The sequence below is a fragment of the Schistocerca gregaria genome, chromosome 2 (genome assembly GCF_023897955.1).
Source record: "Schistocerca gregaria isolate iqSchGreg1 chromosome 2, iqSchGreg1.2, whole genome shotgun sequence".
NCBI lineage: Eukaryota > Metazoa > Arthropoda > Insecta > Orthoptera > Acrididae > Schistocerca > Schistocerca gregaria.
The window spans coordinates 264294948-264312321 of NC_064921.1; the positions used below are offsets into that span (position 1 = coordinate 264294948).

The following is a 17374-nucleotide window of genomic DNA, read 5'->3' on the forward strand; positions in this document are numbered from 1 at the left end:
AACTGATGCAGGCATATTTTATGGAATGGGGCACGTCTTCGTCACCTTTCGGTGGCCATAGTATTCACGATATTTTCTGAATAATAAATTTCGACTAGCAGTGATGGCCCATCATCTTTTAACATTGTTCACCTGATGATGCGGCTTGAAGTCACGAAACCAACCTGTTTTAATAAACAACAGTTTTGCCAGCTATAAACGGAGTTGTTCCTAACATCATTTGCAGTAAGATGCTTGCACACGTTCAATATTTAATGATATTTCTAGGTTGTCAAACCTTCAATATATAAAAGCGTGAAATGTTTTGTGGAATATCTGGTGTTCCTATGTGCATTGCTTGTGTGTGGACGCATCTGTACCCGAGGTGCTTTGTCACGGGAAGTCGTTCGTTCATTTCCAGTTGGTATACCGCATGTGAGGTAGGGTTGTTGACGGTAGGTGTTATGGGTTGGTTATGGAATCCTGTTGTACCTTGTACATCATTTGCATAAAATCCTTCATTTAGTGTACTTAATGTGCACGAAAGGTTAAATATTGTTGTTCGATGATATTTAATGTGGTACTGAATTGTAAATGTCTAAAAGACGTGGCTTCGCGCCATGCCGCTTGCGAAGTAATGTGTGAAGTATTGGTTTCTTTGCAGTCCTTAAATTGTCTCGTTAGAGAAGTCCTTACACGCACAAGATGGGTAGGGAGGACAAAGTAACATGGAAATCCAATTACTTCACAAAACTAGTCGTGAGTATATACTATAGGCTACTAGTGATGCAATTGCATCAAAATTATAATTTTAATATCACACGTGAAGGCGATTTGCTTTAATCGTTTTGCGACAATGTCCTGACGTTTTATGTTACGTAGTAATTAGTGTTGTCAGTCGCATGCCTTTTACAAGTGTGCTTATGTTGACTAACAAATACATAACTATGTAAGTACTGTGATTGAAAGTCTACGTAAAACTTTGCTGAAAAATATTTTTGATCTTCAGCAATTACTGGACGACTATCCAAAATGTTTTATCGTCGGTGCCGACAATGTTGGTTCAAAGCAAATGCAACAGATCAGGATGAGCCTGAGAGACAGCGCTGTAGTGCTGATGGGAAAGAACACCATGATGCGGAAAGCCATCAGGGGTCATCTGGAGCGAAATCCTGCTCTTGAGAAGTAAGTTTTTTAGTTAGAGAATTTTTTCATTGTTTGCTATTAAACAAGCCTATCAGTTATCTGTATATATTTTGTGATGACTATTATTGATTAATTTGAAGCTATTCTCTGTGGGATTTTTCCTGTCTATTTGTCTGTGTATAACTTTTTCGAAGTTCTTTATTTAGGTGTCTCTAAGGCCTTTATAGCTTTTCGTGTTGTCATAGTACTAAAAAGGCTTCCACACTTGCTCCCCAATAACATTGATAAGCTGTGTTCACATTAGGCCTAATATGAAACCAATGTTAGCAGCGTTGTGAAATTATCTTTAGATGCTGTGCAAATATTCCACTTCAGGGATAAGTTTGTTTCAAAGAACCTGCCCATTTCTACCAATAGGATCACATAAATAGTAGGCATAACACAGACATCACATTTCAGTACATGTAGAATACAGTATATAAAAGGGATCAGTTTCTTCAAGGATAAGTTAGTTAGTTGTCACCAGCTCATGACAGGACTGTTGCCTCCTAACATTTTTTTCGGGCTACGTTAAAGGGTGGTTGGTCCTATCCAGCTTCAGAGAAGAGGGGAAACAATATGAATATTCTCTAGTATAGGTTGAACCTATTCCAATTTCATATGTACAATATTATTGTGTGATCAGTGCTTCAATGGAAAAAGTGTAAGTTCTGTTATGATGGCATACAGTTTCCTCTTATATTAATTTCAGTGGGTATCTATTAGTCACTTCTGCACACCAGAAATACTACTGAATTAGATTACATGCAGTGTGATCTGAAAGGGATCAGTATTTTACCAGATTATCTCTAGGTTCGTTCGAGCAGTTGCCAGACAAGTGGCTGTACTGCACATGTGCAGTTAAGATGATGTGAGCAGTTTGTGCTTGCTCTGCGCATATGCTTTTTCACATTTCTCTGTGGAATTTCGTGCGTGGTGTGGCATCATGTGACCATGTGCAGCCCTATGCTGTGTTATTGAGAGGACATACAGGGTTGTACTTAGAGCAATTGTTTTATCAATTCTATCCAGATAAGAAGTTCTTGGTGTATTGTTCATTTAAAAACTAGACTCCACAGCTCAATGTAACATAACATTTTGCTATGTGGTGACTGACATTATTTTTTTTTTTTAATTTGTACTCTGCAATTTTGTTATGTAGCATTTCATTAGATTTAAATCTACACAGCACTGCAAAAAGCTAGCAAGATGGAATACAAATTTCTTGCAAAAAAGTTTTCTTGTGTATTTTACACCAGAATAAAGTAAAATTAATTTTGTGACTTTTTCAAAATGAGAAAAAAAAGCAGGTTGTCTGAGGCAAATAAACTTTACAACTGACGGTTTATATTCTACTCTAGGAATAAATATAAAGCCATGTGGGGAGCTAAAATGATAAAACATGGTATGCTGCCAGTCTACAATTTAGCATAGAATGGCATTCTATAAATTTTAAGATGTAAACACAAATTAAGAAATAACTTAAGGCTTAGATGAAGTACTAGACAAGTGCCTTGATCGAAAAATTCTGTTCCACAGAAGGCTGGTTCGTAAAATTCTGCTACAGCTGTCAATATATTTGAAAGAAAATATTTAGTTCAAAACTACTGACCAATTTTGCCTACTTAGTCAGCTTCAAGTCAGTGTTTGCGTATGTTTGTATGTACATACATCGCATTAAGAGATCTTAGTGTCATAAAAAGGAACAGGACATTGGATACTACTCCAGCAGCATCAGAATTTCACAAACCATACTAAAATGCTTCATTCTGCTCTGCACATATGTCCAGATGCCCGATATTCAGCTTTCCTATGTGGTTTTCGTGATACCAATTTTCTTGGAGGTCCAGTACTGTATTATCATGTTTAGATCTTTATTGTGGTATTATGTCATTTGTCCCAGGAAATAAAATTGTACACTTGAAATTGAATAAAGTTGAAAATAATCAATAGTGCAGAATGAAAGTTTAAAATAAAATAGTGCCTCAGTGGAATAAATTAATAGAAGCAAATTTCTGTACAAAATGGACAAATGTCTTCATTACGACATTAATGGTTGGTTGTTAATGTGGAAATAATATGAAAACAAATTTGGAACTACTTTTTTGGTTTTTCATGATTATGAGAATGTATTATATTCACCTGATGGCTCACAACCACAGAAATTTTTCATTTGACCTGGGAGGTGTAAACGAAGAGACCATGAAACACATGCATGGGTCATGTGGAGATACACCCTCCCTCCCCCCCCCCCCCCCCCCCCCCCACACACACACACACAAAATAACTCAGCTTGCTCTGCACATGTGCGACTCTGGCAGCTTGGGTGTGTCGGAAATTTTTTTCTGGGTAGCATGTGGCTACTTACTGCTGCTGCTCATGCTCATACGACAATCGGCCACGCTTAAAGTAGCCAGAAGTGGGAGAAGGCACTGCTCATACACAAATTCAGGTCTGTGCATGTGCACAAGCCTGCTGGCAAGTGCACAGATGAACATTGTCATTGTGTGGTTCAGGGCATTTGGAATTTTGGCAAGTAATGCTCCATATGGCGGTTGTAGTTTAGTGTGATAATGGTTCCTGTTGTGACAAATGACTGCCTAGTGTAGCCTTAGGTGTAGGTTAGGTTGTAAGATGAAAGTAGATGTCAAATGGCTGATCTGTAGCATAGTCATTTGTTTGCATTATGTTCAGTGAATGTTAAGTTTTAAAAACTAAAATTGTGATGAGTTCAGAAAGCCTGTATTAAAAAATAAAGTATTTTGATGTTTATGTAATACATCAAAGCTAAACAGTGTAAAATGAAAGGTTGCCAGCTCCTGCTCCCCAGCATTTAAAATGTGTTGGTGCTGTAACTGTACTGGATGGTGAATAGCAATGTTTTATTCTGAAAAGTGCATATCCTCATGTGTAACTATCATTTATCAAGATTTTGCATTTTTTAAAATTCTGAACCTCTTTTCATCCACCACCTCTTGCTTTTACATGCAATGGTGGTCAGCTAAAAAGAGGATATTACTTCCTTTCTAACAAAACGGTTTGTTTTAATTTGAACTACAGTTGTTAGAAAGGAAACAATGAAAGCATTTTAGGAAAACATTTTTACTTGCAGAATTATGAAAATTGACACGTCATGTGATACAATCTTGAATGGTAAAATATTTTATCTAATATGTAATTGAGTCATGAATTGTTTGATTTTGTAAATTTATCACTGCTTATTATAATATCCATACTATCTTCCAGAGCTTTGGATCAAACCCTTTTTTGTAAATACTTATGTTAGCAGAAATGTGGGAAATCAGTAATGGCTATTTTATAATTCACAATCTGGAGGACCAAGTGAATTACAATAAAGCACTCGTGGATGATTGGAAGTATCAGATTCCACTTGTCTGCTGTGACCAGTGACATAATGTCATTGTGGTGTGATACCACTATGGGGCAGTGTTTTTGAGTTCATCATGTGAGATGTCTTGTTTTTGATGGCACGCTCTGGTGGTGGAGGTTGATGGGTTGTTTGTGTAGGATTGTTCATTTTAGTGGTGTAATATGGATGTGGAAGTGAGATGTTATGGTTTCTGCTTTTGTGTGTTGGATGTTTCTTATAGTGATGCTTTTGGGTTGTGTGTGTGTGTGGGGGGGGGGGGGGGGGGTGACCAACTTACATGATTTTGTCAGAGGCTTTTGTTTGTAAGTGATTGGTTTTGGTTGTATCCCATAATAACTGTGATGTTTTTGTTTTAAATTCGTGGTATGTTTGTTGTTTTGATTGATCTAGTGAAAATTGGGTTTTGGTTTCGGTGGTGTTTCGCGAGTTACATAGGTGTGTGAAGTAAGTTTTCTTTGAGGTTAGCCACTAGATATTGAGAGCTGTGTTGTTGTTATGGGACAAAGCAGACGGGTTGAATCAAATCCCCAATGGCTCACTGTTCATAGTACCTTCAGGTGGAATACTGATTCATCTGTTTTAATATGTACATTTTCGTTGTCTCATTAAGTGTAAGCAAAACACAAATTGATTTGTAGTGTCGAATGAAAGCATCATGTACTTCCATTTATGAAAGTTAGGAGTAACTGGTTAAAATTAAAAGCTAAGGCACACGGAAGCTAATTGCTGTACCTGATAATGGAGATGGTACTGCTAATTATTCTTAACACTGTACTGTGTTCATTCACATCCTCAAGATAATTGTTTCATAAATGTAACATGTTACCTTGTAATACATTAAAGTAATAATACCCATATGAATTAATCATGTTCCATATCTTTCTTCAGTTTGAAGAAAAGATCCCTGCATTGGTAAGGATTATGGATTTCTTTATTAGTACGTATTTTAACTTGAGCTGATAAGTTTTATTTAATGTGATTTGACAGGCTGCTGCCACATATTCGTGGGAATGTTGGCTTTGTTTTCACACGAGGAGACCTAGTGGAAGTTAGAGACAAGCTTTTGGAAAACAAAGTACGTGCTCCAGCAAGGAATGGAGGAATTGCACCCTGCCCTGTGATCATTCCAGCTCAAAATACAGGTCTTGGGCCAGAGAAGACATCATTCTTCCAGGCCCTATCCATTCCCACGAAGATTTCCAAGGGAACAATTGAAATTATTGTAAGTATTCAGTTTTTTATAGTTGCTGAAATGTTAAGAGGAAGTTGTCAACTAAAATGTTACTTGTTGGAAGTTAAGAATATTTTGACTTTCTTTTAATACCCTGAGTTTATGGATAGAGTTCTTGGTTGGCAGCTTCTAAAGTATCTGAGGTTGTATAGCACCAGTTCTGCTTTGATCAATGCTCAGTAAGAAAAGCGCTTTTGAAAGTTACCAAGACAGTCACAATCATTAATTTTTTTAGAACTGATTGACAGATCCTGTAAGTCTGGGAAGTAGCTGTTCAAACTTGCTCCTAAGTTAGAAATTGTCGGCATGGTTGTTGTCACATAAAAGCTGGAAAATTTCGTCCAGCACTGAAAAATGTTGCTTTCTTCAGCTTCAATGGCCAAATTTTAAGAACTTGTGTTGGAGACTTAGTGCAGTTGTCATAATTATAGATGCTTCATTTGGAGTGCTCAGAAGACTGGTCAGCCATTGTTTACTGATCAATTGAAAGTTCTAAGTTTTGAATCTGGCATAAGATTGTCACTTGCCATTTCTTTCACCTCTGGCAATGTTTAAGAGAATTCAGAGTTACTCTGTGGTTAGGTGTTGTTAAACTGGAGGTGCCCCTGTAACATACTGGGTCAGTTGAGAGTTTGGAGAAAGGCAGTGGTGTAACACCACCACCACGGTGATGCATATTAAAGCACTGTGGTGTTAAGCTTGGTGACAGCTTTGCTTAATAGTAACCTTTTTTTTATATAGCCAGGGTATGATTAGTTGTTCTGAGCCTTCCTTAAGGCATTTTTCCCCAGACTTTGCATTGTTAAGGTGATAAGTTTGTTGCTGTGAGCAAATTATGCCATGCCTGTTATGTTTTGTGTAGGTCATATAACCTATTACACTGTGGCATTATTGGAGAGCTTGATATTTCATTGTTCCGCTACAACATTTAATTAGGTGTTGGCCTGCATGATTTCAGCAAACCTTGAAGTTTGTCCTGATTTCAGTTTAATAAGGGGATTTTAGTGGGAATATAACATTGGCCCCCTATGATTTTTGTGATTCACACCACTCTGTTACTTGCTTAGAAACTAATCTGGTTATTGTTAGATTTGTAAATTCTGCCAGTGAACTGGTTAATCAAAGTGAATAATAGTTGTAAGAAGCAGAATTCTGTGGGGTGTTGGTATGGTAGGATTTATGGTACAGAATGTGAATTTCCCGGTCTGGATATACTTGATACTCTTAATTTTGTCACAAACTGTGATAATCTTTATAATATTAGCTTCTTAGTTAGTGGAATTTCTTTTAAGAAAGTTTGTTGTAATAAATAATTTCTGGATAATGTTTAGTGCTTTGGATTAGGTTGTAGAATTGGTAAATGACTGTCAAAGTCCAAAGAATGTCATTGTAATTGAGTCAGTGACATCTGTTAAAGACATATTTAAGAATTCATCTCATTATAGTGTTGCAGTTAATAAATTTGTACAAATGGTGGGTGTAAATTTAGGGGATGCTGTCAAAGCCTGTGTTGACCTTGTGTTCACTGCTGTGATGAATGTAACACCTGTCTGATGCTGTCTGACAAACCACCTGGAGCCAGAAATGGCAGAACCCACCATGATGGCAGTAGCTTGGATGACAGTTGGACTTAGGTTCAGTCTGAGCAGTGTTACAAGCAAATGAAGATTTAGGCACATTAGCTCACTTTAACCTAAAGATACCAGGTGTCAGCTTTGTCCTATAAGGTACAGATGTTGGCTTGTGACATGCATGCACTAACAAAAACAGAATGGAGTGCTGACAAAAAATCATTTGTATTTTTGCAGTATCTATTGTGGTGACAATTTATGTAGTATAGCTTTGAGGTATGGGTTAGATTGAAATGTGACAGTTTGGTTGAGAGGTTGGCAAACCAGTATCAAAGTGTCACACTGACACATCTTCATACTCCTCCCAACTATTTGAAGAAAAGGAGTTATTTCATAAACATTTGTTTGTAAAAATTAGATAGATTGGGTGAGATTAGAGCTCTGAAGAGATCACTTAATTTGTGATGCTGTCAGTGTGAAAAAGAAATGTTGTCTATTTTGTCTTGAGTAGTCTGTTCTCCCAGAGACCATGCAGGTTTGAGGCGGCAGACAGATACCGTTAGAGGCGTGCTGTTAATGAGCACTTCGAACGTGTCATCACGCACAATGACATGAGTGCACGACGACAAGTCCTTATGCAGAAATACGGGAGGGGGCGTGTGTGGTCGAGGAGGAGGCATGCAGATGTTAGCGATTAGCTCCTTGACCTGCCCGACGAATGTCGAGTCTCAGATTTGATCTGGAGGAAGTGAAGGCTCGACGAACTCTGCTGGGAGTGTGAGCGGTTCTCCATACAATACCTCTGTCAGGGATGTGCCAAGGTCTTCTTTGTACGCGGCCCGAACGCCTAACATTACCCATGGTAAGGCATCGGCCCACTCACCTCCGTGGCACATCAGGGAAGCTTTAAGCGTTCGGTGCCAGTGTTCCACAAGCCCATTGCTCTGGGGGTGGTATGCTGTAGTCCTAAATCGTTTCACCCCACACAGTTCACAAAGTTTTCGGAAGAGGGCAGACTCGAACTGGTGGCCCTGGTCGGTGGTGACGCAGACTGGGCAGCCGAAGCGCGAGATACACATTAACAACAGGGCTCGTGCCACTGCATCGGCTGTGATAGTAGTGAGAGGAATTACCTCTACCCAGCAGGTAAACCTGTATTGCGGACAGTATGTAACGGAAGGGGCCTGAGGGGGGTAAGGGCCCGACAATATCGTTGTGTGTGTGCTGGAATCTTCATTTTGCCACATCGAACGTACCCATGGGGGGCTGTGCATGACGTCCTACTTTTGCGCTCTGACAAGCCACACATGCCCGTGCCCAACTGTGACACTGTTTTATCACCCCAGGCCAAACAAAACGTTCAGATACCAGACATGCGGAGGCGCAAATGCCCGGGTGTGCCAAGTCGTGGATACTATTAAATATGTCCCGACGGAGAGGTGCAGGAATCACCGGGCATATGCGTCCTGTTGAAATGTCGCACCAGATGGGTGATAAAAACCCAGAAAGTGTCCGTAACTAGTTTGAGTCCTGTTTTGATATCGGAACGCAATGCTGCGAGTTCAGTATCCTCTGTCTGCAATTTAGGGAGTTCACTGAGGTCCAGTTGTGAAGATAAAACCGACACATGGGACAGAAAATCAGCGACGACATCGTCTGCGCTTCTGACGTAACATATGTCGTTCATAAACTGACATATAAGGTCCATATGCCTAAAACGTCTCGGGGATGAGTCCTTACCTGGGTTACGGAAAGCGTAAACCAATGGCTCGTGGTCGGTAAATACCACGAGATGGCAACCTTCGATATCGTCTTGGAAATATTTGATAGCAGCGTAAATAGCAAACAGTTCCCGGTCGAAGGTTGACCATTTACGTTTGGAAGCGGGCAGTTTGTGGGAGAGAAATCTGAGTGGCTGTACAACAGAACCCACGCATTGCTGAAGTACTGCCCCCACTGCTGTATCACTTGCATCTGTAGTAAGCGAGATGGGAGCATCAGGAATGGAGTGAGCAAGCGTAACAGCCGTCTGTAAGGCTGACTTTAGATTATCAAATGTGTGACTCATATCTGGAGTCCACGTGACCGCCCAAGACCCTGATGTGTTTTTTCCTGCGAGGGCATCCGTCAGTGGGGTTTGTATGTCGGCGGCATGGGGAATATCTTTACGGTAGTAATTTACCGTTCCAAGGAAGCGGCGGAGGCCCTGAAAATCTTTGGGCAAAGGCACCTTACTAATGGTGTCGACCCGTTCAGTTAGGGGGCGGATGCTGTCGCCAGAAACTCCGTGGCCTAGAAAAGTGACACTGGTGCGGTGTAGTTGTGACTTAGTATTGTTCACTGCGATACCGTTTGCTTTTAATAGTTGGAACACTGTATTTAAATGGAGTTCATGTTCCTCGAGGAGGAAGAAAAAATTAACAAGTCGTCCACGTACGCATATGCAAAGTCCAGTTTTCCAACCAGCGAGTCGATGAACCGTTGCCATGTCTGTGCAGCATTTTTAAGGCCGAATGGCATAAACAAATACTCGAACAACCCGAACGGGGTGATGATAGCAGTCTTTTCAACGTCCTCAGGTGCCATTGGCAGTTGGTGGTACGCCTTATGACAGTCGACTACACTGAAAATTTGTGCCCCATGCAGCTGGGAAGCAAAGTCTTGAATATTTGGGACGGGATAATTATCTAAAATTGTTCTGGCGTTAAGCGCCCGATACTCACCGCAGAGGCGGAAAGTGTCATCTTTCTTGGGCACCAAATGAATGGGTGACGACCAACAACTAGAAGGGCGGGTAGTATTATCTAAAAGTTCCTGAACAATAGCTTTGGCGTGTTTGTTTTTCCGGATTTAAACGCCTAGCCTTTGCACGTACCAGTGGGCCTTCTGTGGTATTTATTATGTGGACAATACCGTTATTGATTGCGAACACCGATGGGGATGCTGGACCAGCATCCGATGCACTGTGACTAACTTGTAATGCAAATGCACATGTGTGTGTGTCCAACGCCGGCAGTTCAGCAGCAGTGGCGGTGATCCACTGGTAGTTCTTGTCGAAGAGCCCGGTGGGGTACCTGGTAGCGTCGCGGGTACAGCTTCCGTCCGGCAGTAGAAATGTTACTCGGCGTCGGCTGCAGGTGCGAGGAAGTGGTGCAGGTGTTGGGGGCGTGGCCGTGTGCGACAACTGGGCAGTCTGCTTATGCGCGTCCGTGAGCTTGGCTTGCACGGCGGCTATGCGTAAGCGGAGGGCCTCATTGCTGTCCCGAATTCTGTCGTTGCGTGATCTAAGAGAAAGCACTGCAACAGCTGTTTCCGCTAGCTCACACAGCAGAATGGCACTTTCGGATGAGAGGGGTAAGATATCTGAACCGGTGGTACGGTCTCCCGAGTTAAAGGTTAGTGTACCTCATTGTAGGTTGGGTGACAGTGTGTGGGCTAAGAGAAAATCTACCCCAAGCACGGGTTCATCCACATCCGCGATAACAAAAGTCCACTGTAAGGGCGTATTAATGTCCTGCAGTTTAAGGCTTAAATTTGTTATTCTATGAGGGCGGATCAGGGAATTATTGGCAGCTCGAAGCGGGGGGCAAGGCTGAAGCTCGAATTTAATACTTGCGGATGAAGGTATCACACTAACCTTGGCCCCTGTGTCGACTAGAAATGAAAGGCAAGACACTGCATCTTTCACGTACAAGCGTCCTGGCGCGTGAGAAGTAGTATTTAGTGATAGGCGTCTGTGCGGTGCAACACGGCCCGTAGCGCCTGAATTGGGTCGCGTTATTAGTTTGGGAACGCGCATGGAGAACGACATTTCTTAGCCGCGTCGCCGAAGCGTTAGTGGAAATAACACCAAGGGGGCCGGCGCGTGACGTCGTCCGTCGCACTGGTTGAGGTCGAAGCGGCAGTGGAAGGGGACTTGTTTGTAGTTCCCTCCGATGGCAGTAGTGCTGGTAGGAGAGGAGTTACTGCAGTGGTTGCCAGGCGGCGTTGGCTCCGCACGCATGCGTGGAGCGAGTCGTGCGCACTCTGTACTGCATGATGGAAACTGCCGCGCAGGTGTGCCAACCCCTGATGCCTGAGGGCACCGTGGGGGGGTATGCGGGGGGCCGCAGAATGTTGTAAAGCTGGTCTGTGATCTTCAGTTTGGCATCTAGTGGGGCCGAAGTTACATGTAGAAGGTGAAGTTGAACTTGGGGAAGTTTCAGCAACCAGATGGTCCAAAGTGTAATGTCCGGCATGTGATGCGTGTCAATCATGGCGCGGAGGTGACTCCAGAGTTGCGACGGGGACCTGGATCCCAGCGATTCCTGACTGATGAGGCGGATAGCTTCCTCTGTCGATGTGGATAGTCGCTCGAGGATGGTGCGTCGGGCGAACGCATATTTGTCCGTAGCGGGGGACGAAGCCACAATGTTGCAGATCAGATCCAGTTCGTCATGGAGGTGACACAGTAAGCATAGGAACTTTGAATTGTCGTCGGCGACACCGTGTAGCTGCAGGACGTGGTCGACCAAGGCAAACCATGTGCGTGGGTGATCCTTGCGAAGGGGTTGTAGCTTCAGCCAACGGGTGGGAAAGTCTTGACATAAATGTTTATCAGAAACTGTCACTCCCTGTCCATAGTTCTGCAACGTAATTCTCGGGTGCAGTAGCGGTGCACCAGCTTCCGCCACTGTCAGTGGCACGCGGCACGATAGGCGCGGCTGTTTCTCGACCTTGGTCGAGAAATCAACGAATCGAGCGGTCGACGGAGTAACGCCAAGGAGCTTAGACTGGACCGGCGTGGTAGAATCGACCGTAGTCGACCGATGTGCAGCGAACGATGGAATAAAGTTTCCGGGCCCCTCCCCTGCAGGTGCATTAAAATAGTTAATCACCTAATATTTGTTGAACGGCAGGAACGGCGTGTACCGTCGGAAACACTCATAAAGCAGACACTGGTAGTGTAGGGGGGTTGGTGCAAAATCCGGAGTTCCGGCAGAAATATGAACTCTCCTGTCTTGAGCGTCCGGCTCGATTTGTACAGTCACTGATTCGGGTGGAAAATTCACACTTGCACTTGGGAAACCTGTAAACATAGTCACTGGGGTTTGAGCACATTGTGTCGGCTGTTGAGCACTCGGAACACGTGGAAAGTTCATATTGGACGTAATACGTTCATAGTCAAAGTTTTGTGCTCGGAAAACATTCTGATGGTACGGAACACTGTCACACGACGGCTGACTCATGTACGGTAACGGACAGTTATTGTTCGTACATGATGCTGGCACACGTAGCTGTGGAATTGTATAATTGAGTACAGCTAGTCGATTTGTTCGGAAACTGTGTAGAACTATTGCGGACGCCAGGTGGATAATTGGAAAACCATGCTGAAGCGTCCGTTGGAACACTTAGTTGGCACGTGTTCGGTGTAGCAGGCGCCAAGCGATCCATTGTGTACTGCTCGACGGTATAAGATTTCGTTGTAGCACTCGCGAACAAAATTCGGTCACCAATAAGGGTTTAGTGTTGTAGGATTGCCGAATCCAATGATGCACGCTGCACCACATGCAATAAACACTATTTTATTTCTCGTAAGCACACATATACAGTTGTTTACATTCTGAATTCTTGGTACACGTCCATACCCTTTCGCGCGCGACCACATACTGGTCAAAAGATCTTGCCAAAAACAAAGATACTACCGCGACCTGGTCGATAGTCGCCACAACCTCTTTTGAGATAAAAAATAAAATAGTTGCTGTGAAATTTAGAGAAAGTATTGTCGTGAAGGTTTGATTGTGAATGTCAACATTTCAGTGGACTAAGTTTGTTTCACAGTGTAAGATAATCATTAACATACATTTTTCTGTAGTTGGGCATTGCGTTCATTGCTTAGAATATGGTTGAAATTTAGTTTGGGGAGCAAGCTGTGGAGCATCATTTCTGAGAAATGTTTTTCATAGACCATATAAATTGATAACTAATTTAGTAGCAGTTCAAACTATTACTACGTGTAGTGGTAATATCAGATTGCTGAGGATCTGGAGACCATCTTAATTACCTGTACAGGTACCTCACTTTCAAGTATTTTAGACATTAACTGTTATGGCGGACAGTTATTTTCAAAAACTCTAGTCTTTCTTGGACACGCAAGAATGTTCCACAAAGACTGTTGGTTTGAGGGCTCTCCTGACAGATTTCTTAAGTGGTGTGAGTTGGCTCAGCTGGTTTTCTTTTACCTGTGAACTTCACACTGTTTGGCAGTTGGTATCATGACCTAGTGGAGGGGAGACCTGTATATATTACTCTTCCAGGGCTGAGGCAATAAAGATGAATTTGATTCGATTTAACTTTCATTTTCATGTACTCATTTAGCTGAGGTTGTGCAAGAGTGCTGCTGATCATAGGTTTTGTGGCCATGAGTAGATGTTAACACAGCATTAGACTCAAGGCCTTTGTGTTCCAGTATGGTAAGAGTACCTAGAAGCAGTCGAAGCTTTGAATTGGATAAGTGTCAGATTTGTTAAATAGGCCTACTTCTTTCACTGAACCCTGCCCCATGCTGCAAGCTGGGCTTTGGCCAACATATCTGTTCATGAGGTAATATGCTAGTTGTTTTCCTCTTAAGTTTTGTCTGTGAAAAAAGCTTCTCAGGCAGAGTAACTTATTTACACTTGAGGCAGGTTGGCACTTTTTTACCATCTAGTGCTCAGTTAAAGTGCTCTTCTGTACAGCAACACTATTCAGTATTGATGTCTCCTGTAATGTGTGTGATTGTTTAATAATGCATGGTATTGTAGTGACAGGAAGCTAACTTGTGTTCTTCCAACATTTTGTAAACTAGGCAGAAATAGAACAGTTGTATTCAAAGCAACAAATTGTTGGTTATTAGATTGTTTGTGTTATTTCCTCCTTTCGTCTATTATACCCATACATAATGTTGGCTTTTACAGGAACTGGGTTAGAGCATTTCTGCCATTGTTTCAAATTCCATGTTGACTGATAAGATTAAACTAAATAAACCCCCTTCGTCTGGTACTGCAAATCAGTCTGAGAAAGGTCAAACAAGTTCTTGTGTGACAGAGGAAGACAAATCAAAAGTATAAATGGTTTTATGCCAGCATTTCTCTTTTGTTTCACAGAGGTTGATGATAGATCCTATCTTAGAAAACAAGAGTATGAAAGGGGCTGAAGCCAGCCAAAGCTGTTAATCAGTTGTGCACTTTGTTACTGTCAGGCAGAAAGAATAAACCTGCAAATAAAAAAAAATGCAACTCCACATGGTTCTTGTTCACTGCTGTGATGAAGGAAATAAATCTGATGCTATCTGATAAACCACCTGGAGCCAGAAATGGCAGAACCCACCAGGTTGGCAGTGGCATGGATGATATATGCACATAAGTGCTGTCTGAGCAGTGGAGATTGACTAGCTTTAGTCATTATTAAGGATTTTATATTCTGTACCATTTCTGTGGTCTGGTTTGATACCAGTGTCTAATTGAGAGACTGAAAATATTGTAATTCAAGCAACCGGTTAGTAAGAGGCATAAGTGTTCATTGTCAAAGCAGTCATAAACATGCATATTGAATGTTGAAAATTGCTGCAGAATTCCCAACTTTTGAACTGAGCTGAAGCCTGTGTGCATTTGTTAAAGCAGTATTTGTGTAAGAAGGAAATGTATACTGAACTATTCTAAAGGAAAATTGTAATCTGCCCACTGCAACGAAATGAGCATATGGCATTGTTGGCCGGGAGGCCCTGCTCGGGAAGTTCGGCTGCTGAGTGCCCATTAATAGCTTGGTGTAGAGCAACTAGAATTATCGTTTAAAGTACTGTAATAACTCCACCAGTATGTTCTAAATAACTGCTGACAGTGCAGCTTTTCCATATGTGTTTATCTTAATTTGTTCAGAAAACAGTAATTTTGGTAACTGAGGTGCTTTTGTGCTTGTTGTAAACTTTGAAACTGCACAGATCATTTTATTGTAAAACTCATTTAACAACAATCCACTTGTTATTTATTACAGAATGATGTTCATATTTTAAAAGAGGGTGACAAGGTTGGTGCTAGCGATGCAGCACTGCTGAACATGTTGAACATCTCTCCATTTTCTTATGGTTTAGTGGTAGAGATGGTGTACGATTCAGGTACCATCTTTGAGCCTGCCATATTGGATATTAAACCTGAAGATCTCAGAGTTAAGTTCATGGAGGTAAGTTCCAGGACTCATTGTGTTACTGATACATGCTATGTGATAGTTTAGATGTATGTCCTGATATTTGATTTTAGGTATCATAGAAACAAATTTTTAGCTATGAAATGAAATTGACATAACTTTTTCACAATATTTCCTATATTCCAGTGGGGGTAAGGCATGAAGTTTAAATTCCAACCTCAAATTCCATGTTTTCCTAAAATAAGCATTCACCAGCTTGGAGAATCTGTAAATAACATGATTTTACTCCATGATACTGTTGGAGATTGTGTGCCTGTGCCATTAACAGACCTCAAAAATGGCTTGGAGCTCGTACAGTTAGACATGGAATTTGTTTTTATAAAGTAAATTTACTTAAGCTTTTTGTCATAGTCTTATCAAATTTTTGATCAAATATCAGATATTCTAATTAACAGTAATTCATGTGAAATGTAATATATTGAGTCATTATTCATGTGACATACACAAACATAGCCGGTGTATGTAGTGTTCGGTTTTAATTTTTTCCCTAAGGATAGCTCGTTTTTTTATGGGGGTTTCCATGGAAGGTGCAGTTCTATTTCTGGTGTGATTGTCTTCTGTTATGTAAAAATTTGTAAGAACAGTAATTTTGATATTAAAATGCTTGTTCCTCATAGGGTGTATGCAGATTGGCTGCTGTTTGTTTGTCCATTGGATATCCAACTATTGCATCAGCACCTCATAGCATTATCAATGGATTCAAGAACTTGTTGGCCATTGCTGCTACAACTGAAATTGAATTTAAGGAAGCTCAGACTGTCAAAGAATTCCTTAAGGTATGTACATGTTCGGTTGTCTTTTTTTATAGTTTAAAACAGTAGTTTTATCAGTTTCATTCCTGTAACATATAAATATTACAGGATGTGTGTGGTCACAATGATGACAAAAACTGTGTCTGATGCTGTCTGACCAACCACTGGAGCCAGAAATGGCAGAACCCACCAGTGGCAGCAGCAAAGTTGAAAATTGCATATCTGTGCTGTCTGAGTAGCCACATCTCATCACAACATAATTTTCCTTTGATATATAGCCCATTATTTTTCCATGTTTGCTTGTTTCTGATTGTCATTTCACTAATGAAGTGTCTTTCAGTATGGCAACTTTGGGGCAGTTGAAAATTTCAGTGCTTTTAAGCAGACCTAAATTTGTCACTTCCAGGATCCATCGAAGTTCGCTGCAGTAGCTGCAGCAACAGCTGCTCCAGCAGCAGCAGCAGCTGCCGCTCCTGCAGAATCAAAGAAGGAAGAGGCTAAGGAGGAGAGTGAAAGTGATGAGGATATGGGCTTTGGCTTATTTGATTAATTAAAAATGTTAACAGAGAACTAGAGTCCACCATTCCAGTTTTGTTGGAAGTTGTACCTTGATTTCTGTGTTGTCTGTATTGTCCATGGAAACTCATGTACATTTGTACTTGACTGATACCAATAAAACACTGAAATAACCTAAATAACCTGTCATTCCTTAATTAAAACTTTCAGTGACATGTTGCTGATTGGTGTGAATGCTGTTCCAGATGCCTTTTAACCTGTCATTCCTTAATTAAAACTTTCAGTGACATGTTGCTGATTGGTGTGAATGCTGTTCCAGATGCCTTTATAAAGATTTTCACTACATGACATGTCTCAGTGTATTCAAGCTTGGGATTTTCAGCAGCAAATGATTTCTTTTCTCAGAAGTGGAAGAAATCTTATCTTTGTGGTTGTTTCTATTATGTAGTAGGTGCTATCAGAATACTTTCCCTGTCCTGTTTCTCTTGGCAAAGAGAGAATGGAAGTAGAGGGAAAATATTAGGGAATG

At 41.3% G+C, this 17374-nt stretch overlaps 1 protein-coding gene across 1 annotated transcript; it reads left to right on the plus strand.

Annotated features, from left to right (window-relative positions):
* The first annotated feature begins 327 nt into the window (after window positions 1-327).
* Window positions 328-17027, plus strand: LOC126336840 (60S acidic ribosomal protein P0). The gene is made up of 7 exons (XM_050000921.1): window positions 328-434; window positions 644-738; window positions 989-1164; window positions 5543-5777; window positions 15368-15553; window positions 16195-16353; window positions 16736-17027. Exons 2-7 carry the CDS (start codon window positions 685-687, stop codon window positions 16877-16879), a joined length of 954 nt encoding a protein of 317 aa, XP_049856878.1. The 5' UTR covers window positions 328-434; window positions 644-684; the 3' UTR covers window positions 16880-17027.
* The last annotated feature ends 347 nt before the right edge of the window (window positions 17028-17374 follow it).

Bases quoted from the DNA above. Each gene is read 5' to 3' on its own strand.
- LOC126336840 (XM_050000921.1), top strand. From the start codon at position 685: ATGGGTAGGGAGGACAAAGTAACATGGAAATCCAATTACTTCACAAAA. The intron at 739-988 runs GTGAGTATATAC...TTTGATCTTCAG, and splicing joins ATTACTTCACAAAACTAGTC to CAATTACTGGACGACTATCC. The intron at 5,778-15,367 runs GTAAGTATTCAG...TATTTATTACAG, and splicing joins AGGGAACAATTGAAATTATT to AATGATGTTCATATTTTAAA.